The 8,135-nt window shown below is 37.2% G+C and overlaps 1 protein-coding gene across 1 annotated transcript; it reads right to left on the reverse strand.

The window, feature by feature from the left end:
• Window positions 1-4,376: 4,376 nt before the first annotated feature.
• LOC129747408 (pupal cuticle protein C1B-like) lies at window positions 4,377-5,038 on the reverse strand. The gene is made up of 2 exons (XM_055741618.1): window positions 4,884-5,038; window positions 4,377-4,822 (listed from the first exon to the last, which is right to left on the reverse strand). The coding sequence occupies exons 1-2, from the start codon at window positions 4,896-4,898 to the stop codon at window positions 4,445-4,447; spliced, it is 393 nt and encodes a 130-aa protein (XP_055597593.1). The 5' UTR covers window positions 4,899-5,038; the 3' UTR covers window positions 4,377-4,444.
• Between the last annotated feature and the right edge of the window lie 3,097 nt (window positions 5,039-8,135).

Genomic DNA, 8,135 nt, shown 5'->3' on the forward strand with positions numbered 1-8,135 from the left:
CTTGTACTAGGCCTAGGATCAATTTTAGCCTGCAGCGCATAAGTTTTTCAAAAGTCGGGTCATTTGGGGCACTCTAGTGAGCACAGATTAAAAACATCACATCTTCAAACAAAGTCTCAGAAAATTGATTTAAGGCATCTTTGTTATACAATTCGAAACTCAAGCTGCAGTTCTCATTTCAAAGCGGTTGCTTTGATTTAAAATTATAACACACAAAATAAAATTTTAAATAATTTTTAGAAAACTTCATTTATTTTTGAAAGGTGTAGCAAAGCACACCGGGTCAGCTAGTGGATCATGAACTAATAAATTCCATATCAAGAAAACGGGTGATGATAGACAAAATCTGACAAAAGATTCGAATTCAGGACGACAAAATCTACTAAGTTAATCGTTAAAATATAGGCACCAAAATACGAATCTTGAATGTGCTTGAATTATCATTTAAATTCTATAAATAAGTTTTGTTTTTAAATGGTAAAACATTTTAATTACAAAAAAAATCTTTCTTTAATGATAAAAACTTATCTTATCTTCATACTATATATTAATTTATTATGTGTTTAATCACCGGTAGTTATGTTTGTTGAATAAATGTATCGACCTGATTGGTTATATTCTTTTAGTAAAAACCAAATTACCAGGAATCAAAGGACCAAACAAAAATTATTAATACAGTCCCCCCACAATTATGGGTCACACACAATTATTAGTCACCGATCATTAGAACTGCTGATATCTTCTAAACTAAAAGAAATTATTTCATATTATTATTTTTAGTTAATGGACAATATCATCAAAATGCATTAAAAATATTGTTTGTGCGTTTGATAACAGTAAAATTGCTGTTTGAACACTTTTTATCATAGGTGAACTATACGCTGTCGAACTATCTCATAAAATTCCTACGTTATAAGGTTGACATCTTAAACCGTTAAGCCCCTTATGCGAGTATTTCAAAAATTCTAACCAAATGAATTGGTCCCATATAAGCACAATGGACGAGTTTACATTTTCCAAGTGAAATTGAGCGAATGAAATGCGAACATTCAATAATATTTGGTAAAATCTCCCATCTTCAAAAAATTGTATTTTGGTCTTGTAATCTTTCGGATAATTGAATTTTTTTGTCGAAATTAACATAAAATACTTCAAACTTTATTTTTGCCCCCCTTCGGGTTTTTGGAAATTTCGAAGGGGGGGGGGAGGGGGTGACAAAAGAAGAAATTGATATTTGTTCCAGTCTAATATACAATAATTATAATGTTGCACGACAATTTTTTAGCATGGTTAATTTCCGAACTGCTTTTAAATTTATTTTGAAATTCAAATAGCTATATTGTTTAAAATCTGGTGTTATATTCAATGTATTCTATTTCTGTGCACTGATTCTTAAGTCCTGAGCTTTAAATTCTGTTTTTTTTTCGATATTCTAATTCGCATTCGTTTCCTGATATTTCGAAAATGTTGACTTAAAATTTCTGGTTCATAATAAAAATCATCATTATCACCTTATTTTTTGTGCAGTTTTGGCATTGATATTATTTCCAGCTTAATTTTCGAAGTTCAAACCGACACCCCCCGGAAGGGTCCTTCGCACGGACCGGAATATTGTGATATGAGGGTCTCAGAGCCAGAGGGGTATAAGTGACAAAATGGTCGATTTTAAGTTAATGATGTCAAACGATTCTTCACATTTTAAACTATATTTGATGATTTTTGCGAATTTTTATGATTTTATTTACATACTCTTACATTAAAGAGAAAAATACAAATTCTCGAAAAATATATGGAAAATGAAAAACACAAAAACATGAAAGCTTGTTTTCTCGAAATAAGCTTTTGTGCACTTATACCCCTTTGGCTCCAAGGGCCTCATATGCTAGCATAATATCTTGGAATCATACGCCTTAATGATGCAACACCATGCATGTGGATGAATCTTTTCAGGGGAACTTAGATTGCACTTGAGATACTACCCATAGATCTGTGTGTTCTCGTAGTGCTACCGGTAAACAACTGCAAAGTTAAAAAGTAACACGGGGCTCCACTGTTTTATAATACCTGATTCCAATTTAATGGTTAATGGCATTTCGGTGAACTATACATTCTAATAGGAAGAATTTCAAATGAAAGTAATGAAAATTATAGACGGATAGATTAGATTAGGAAGCATGAAAGGTGTTGAAAATGAGCCAAAAGCGTGATTTGAGAAAACTTCTTGCCGCACAAGACCATTTGTCCCACACCGTATTATTGTCTAGAAGAAGCAAAGTCGATAGGCTGACTTTGCATTGATCTATACAATGATACATGGATGGATCGAAGCACGTGTTTTTTGTACCCCGATCGGTGTGGGACAAATGGTCTTGTGCGGCAAGAAGTTTTCTCAAATCACGCTCTTGGCTCATTTTCAACACCTTTCATGCTTCCTAATCTAATCTATCCGTCTATAATTTTCATTACTTTCATTTGAAATTCTTCCTATAAGAATGTATAGTTTACCGAAATGCCATTAATCATTAAATTAAAATCATAAACCCGCGGTGATAAACTGTTAACACAATACATACCTGATTCCTCATCTCATGGCATGAAAATAAGACTGTGATTGGCAACTAAAAGATAGATACAGTACCCCCACAATCATTAGTCACTTAACGTATCCTTTCATCATTAAATGCTTGTTTATTCGAGTGTAAGTTGACCAAATATCAAGCTTTGCATAAATTTTAGTCATGAAATGCTTCCTCTTTGAGTTCAAATGTATTTTTATTTTCGATTTTGTTAAAAAATAACATAATTTACCGAAACTATCAGCGTTTTTCAAAACCACAATTATGGGTCAAAATTGTAGCCCGTAACAATTCTTAGTCAAATTGCTCACAATTATTAGTCACATAGAAGTCCATGGCAACACCCAAATATCAACATGGAAATCATCGCGTTTCTGGAAAACATTCAGGGGCATTCTTAGATAGTATAAATTCAAGGGGCATTTGGGTAGAGCTATAGCAACCAAGAAATATTTTGCTTTGCTAGCAAAAAAGTGACCCATGATTGTGTGAAATTTGGTAGACGCTGTAACAATTATGGGTCAATTTTATGATGCAAATAATTTTGAAATTTCGAGTTTTATTCGCTCAGTTCCATTTGTAAAACGTAAACTCGTCCTTTTTGCTTATATGAGACCTATTTATTTTGTTGGAATTTTTCAAATACCCGCATAAGGGGCTTAACGGTTCAAGACGTCAACCTTATAGCATTGGAAATTTTTGCGATAGTTCAACAGATAAATATTAACATATGACAAAAACTATTCAAGAAGCAATTTCTCTGTTATCAAGCGCACCCATAATATTTTTAACGCATTTTGATTATGTTATCGATAAACTAAAAATAGAAGAATGAAAAAAAATATTTTTGTTCAGTAGATATCAGTACAAATGACCGGTGACTAATAATTGTGTGTGACCCATGATTGTGGGTGGACTGTATTTAACTTTAATAATTGGGGATTGATTCACTTTCACTTGGAAGAAATTTATTTAAAACTCATATCTCCATGTGATTTGGGACAGCACACTTAGTATTGATATTGACCTTCATGAAAATGAGTATGTATGTCAACAAGAACAGTTACCATGAATGAAATTGTTGCTTACTTGCTAAGACTTTGTTGCCCTCCATCACTCCCATGTGAATGTGACTCCCATGTGAATGTACCAAATGATGTACGTGATTTTTAGGATGCCCTACAGATTACACCACAAGTTGGGTGCGCGCCCTTCGATGGGGGAGTTGCCAACAACGATCCATATCCTTTCTATGCAATCAGGTCACATTTATCCTTCCTTCGACCAATTTTATGCTGCCTGGGACGTTCTAGTTTGTTCTAAGGTTTATTCCAATTTCTCTCTCCGCCGCCATCATCATCAGCGTCTTCAAATTGGTCATCGGATACTTTCATGGACGTCCGCCGTCGTCCTGTTTGCAGTTTACACATTTCGTTTGATTTTCGGGTACCTAACCCTAGCCGAAAGCAAACAAGAACCGAAAAGGGCTGGAATTGAAATTTAACTCTGCAAGCAATCATCAGGCTTTGGGGGCAATGCATTGTACGATTCTATATGCCAATCATAATAAGGTTAGGGAAGATGATGACGGCTCGTCATAATTTTATCATTGGGCACATGACACGTGTTCGATCCTAATTTGATGTGAGCGATATAAGAGGGTTTCGGGTTTGTTTAAAAACCATGAGCTAGACTCTCCGCACCCCGCGGCTGGAAGTTGATTAAGACGCATTGTTCTTGTTGGGCTGGTGGAAATGTGGGACTGTTTCGAAGCATCCTAACAGACATGGGTCAGATATCTTATTTTGCAAGGCGAGGTTTATTTAAAAGGGTTTTTTTCTGGCAAAAGGGATAGCTGAAGGGAGCATTTACAGGACATAAGGATAGGCGGTGTAAGCGGCGGAAGCAAATGGAGTAGCCACTGGAGCGGCGGTGTAAGCGGCAGCATATGGGGCAGCGTAGGCAGCGGCGGTGTAAGGAGCGGCAAAACCGGTGGTGTAAGCTGCAGCAACTGGGGCGGTGTAAGCGGCGGTGGCATATGGAGCAGCAGTATAGGCGGCTGCTACTGGAGCAGCTGTGTAAGCGGCAGCAATGGGGGCAGTGTAAGCCGCGGCGATCCCATTATAGTTCCGGGCGATGACCTGGGAACTCTGGGCTGTCACTACAGCTGGAGCCGCTGCGACGACTGGGGCAGCGACGAGCGGCTTTCCGTTGGCACAGGCAACAGCAACGGCAGCGAGGACGAACTAAAAAAAAAGTTCGAATGTTTCAACTATCAACTGACCAATTGCTTATTAAGGAACTTACCACTTTGGCGAACATTTTGAGTTTTGGTTTGGTATTTGGGGCTTTGGTGAAGCTTGTTGAAAGGGATTTGATAAACTGATGATGGCTACTGTTGCGCTGCGCTTGATATTTATACCATTGATCGAGCCATCATGAACCATTCTCGAAAAGTTCGGTTCTGTACCGATTTTAATAGAGGTGGTAATTTGAATTCGACCGTCCCCAACTCACGTACCGCAGAAGTTAAAAAAAAAACGCACTCGAAACTGAAAGTCGTGGGACCGAAGATGCGCGCGTGTCGCGCATCATGCCTCTTCCCCATGGTCGCTCACTTAAGTCGTGTGGCCAGATGGATGGATTCCTAATTTGTAGGCACGGTGCGTCCGGGTTGGCCGATTTGAGCGCGCTTCTGCACTGCGACTTGTACAGCGACATTGCAATGTCAATCGGCGGCGGATCAGCGGCGTGGTCGGCCAAAAACCTGCTGTTTACAATGTCCGGTGAATCATTTTTATCTATGGATTGTGTAATATCGACTTCGAGCATGAGTGCGGTTGGAAACTGGATCGCCAATTTAGGGCCAAGTGTAACGTGGGAAGGTCAACGGTGTCCTGGAAGAGGTCAATAAACGGAGCTGCTGAACAATGTTTTTATGATGAATTCGTCTGAACGAATTTTTATATTGAATTCAGAAACTATCTGAAACAATAAAAGGATATTTAGCAAAGTGCCATCTCCTTAGCCTCCTGTGAGCAAAAGACTGAGTCGATTTGGGGTCATTTTTGAATTTCTCAAACCCTGTGGTCTAAAAAGCTTCGTTTTGGTTTAAAACTCATCCATGATTTTTTGCAGAATTTTGAAGTAATGTTCACATGAGTAAATCTCAGAGAAAACAAAAATTATGTTGATTTTTCATTACCAAATATTGAATTTTCCCATACAAACATGAAAGTTCAAATTTACTCATGCAAATGTTACTTAAAAAATCTGCAATAAATCATGGATGAGTTTTGAACCAAAACGAAGCTTTTTAGACCACAGGGTTTGAGAAATTCAAAAATGACCCCAAATCGACTCAGTCTTTTGCTCACAGTGAGCAACCCTTTCTCAAATCTTGGTTATTTTAAAAGATTTTTATCGTTTCTCTCTCTCTCTCTCTCTCTCTCTCTCTCTCTCTCTCTCTCTCTCTCTCTCTTCACGAGACCGGATCATACCAAAAACAGACAATCAATATCGACAAAGCAACTAGTCAATTTGATAATCACTTTCTTCCTCACATATTTGATCATTCATTGCGAAATCCTTATGAACATTTTACTAAAATTACTAGATATATTCTTAGATCGCTTACGATACGCACCGTCAAACGGGGCATCATGCAACAGCAGGGTTAGATGCAACATTTGTATACCCCAACACTAGACTGCTCCAAATTTGCATGGGAAATTTCAAGCTTGTAAACTGTTATGCGCAGAGGCTTAAATTGATCCTAGGCCTAGTACAAGGTCTCATGCCAAATTTGGGTAAGATCGGATCACGGGAAGGGGTCGCTCAACGAGCCTAAAGTTTGTATGGGATTTTGTTGAGGAGAAACATGAAAAACCAGTTTTTAATGAAAAACTTTGGTCCCATTCGGCCGATTACTTTTGAAAACGGGTTTTCTTAAAGCCTAAACAATGACAAATATTTCATCCAAAGACTGCATTTTAATTCGACTTATAATAAAAAAGTTTTAAGACTTCAAAAATGGGGTAACCTTTTTTAAGGGTGATATTCATCACTGTTAATGCTGCGTCAAAATGTTTGAGGCAGTGTCTTTCATTAATAGTGAGGAATATCACCCTTAAAAATAGCTATATTTTGAAGCCTTATTAATTTTTAATCTTAACTCGAATTGAAATGCAGTCTTCGGATGAAATATTTTTCATTGTTTATTCTTGAAGAAAAACCATTTTTAAAAGAAATCGGTCAAAGGGGACCAAAGTTATTCATTAAAAACTGAATTTTCATGTTCCTCCCGAACAAAATGTCTCAGTATCCCATACAAACTTTAGGCTCGTTGAGCGACCCCTTCCCGTGATCCGATCTGGCCCAAATTTGGCATGAGACCTTGTACTAGGCCTAGAATCAATTTAAGCCTGCAGCGCATAACTTTTTCAAATGTCGGGTCATTTGGGGCACTCTATCAAACACTTATTCAATTTTTCTTTTAATATTCTGGAAGAGGAGGAGCTCGAGGAGCTTGAGCAGTTGCATCGTTCCCAAGAAACACAAAAAGTCTATCAGAAACTCAACGCAGCTTTGTGCGCAAGCCGAAATGTGCCGGGATAAGGATGGGCGCATCCTGATGGACAATCGTGAGGTGATCAAAAGGTGAAAGCAGATTCGTGGAAAGTCACCAGGCCGGCTTCATGAAGCGACGGTCAACGACGGACGAGATCTTCACATTACGGCAAATCCTCCAAAAATGCCGTGAACACCAATTTCCTACGCACCATCTATTCATCGACTTCAAAGCCGCATACGATACGATCGACCGTGACGAGCTTTTGAAAATTATGGACGAGAATGGCTTTTCCCGGAAGCTGACTGTCGAATCCGCCGGTAATTTCATCTTCATAAAGTACACTGCTTCAGATACCAAGCATCTGTACTTTCCAATGGTCGCGAAACAACTGGCTCTTTTTTGCACACTCTGAAATTTCATGCACGCTTTCTAAGTACACGATAAATTAGCAAACCTCATTAGATGTTATATTATTAACTGTTTGAACATAAATGTGATTTCTTCAATCGCTAATTTTTTCAATTATTTCATTTTTCCTTTTTTCTTTTTTATTTCATCTATCCTCTACATTCATCTCCTCCTCTACTCTCTACCAGACAGCAAGATTCCTTTTGTTGAAATACAACTGAACAAACTTCCATTTCTTGATAATAAATTGCAATTAAATATTTTTGAAAAAAAAACTGTCTTATTATCTTCAACTATTCGGAATATTAATAAAAAAATGTATAAGTAATTTCTGAAGTCAGATTCAAAATCTCAAGTATGTTTAAGTATCTTAGCTTGTATACCAAACTTCATATTTATAAAATCCATTATTTGCTTCATTGTTTGCTTATTAAGACCTTTTTTGTCTTGTCTCCTTTTTCAGACATTTCTTATTTTTATTTGTTCTGCCATTGCATTTAATTACTGTTCCGTTCATTTTGTTTTCCTTCTCTACAACTTTACATTTTTTTTAGGCCTTTGAAATTTTTTTCGTTTTT

The sequence above is a fragment of the Uranotaenia lowii genome, chromosome 2 (assembly GCF_029784155.1).
Source record: "Uranotaenia lowii strain MFRU-FL chromosome 2, ASM2978415v1, whole genome shotgun sequence".
NCBI lineage: Eukaryota > Metazoa > Arthropoda > Insecta > Diptera > Culicidae > Uranotaenia > Uranotaenia lowii.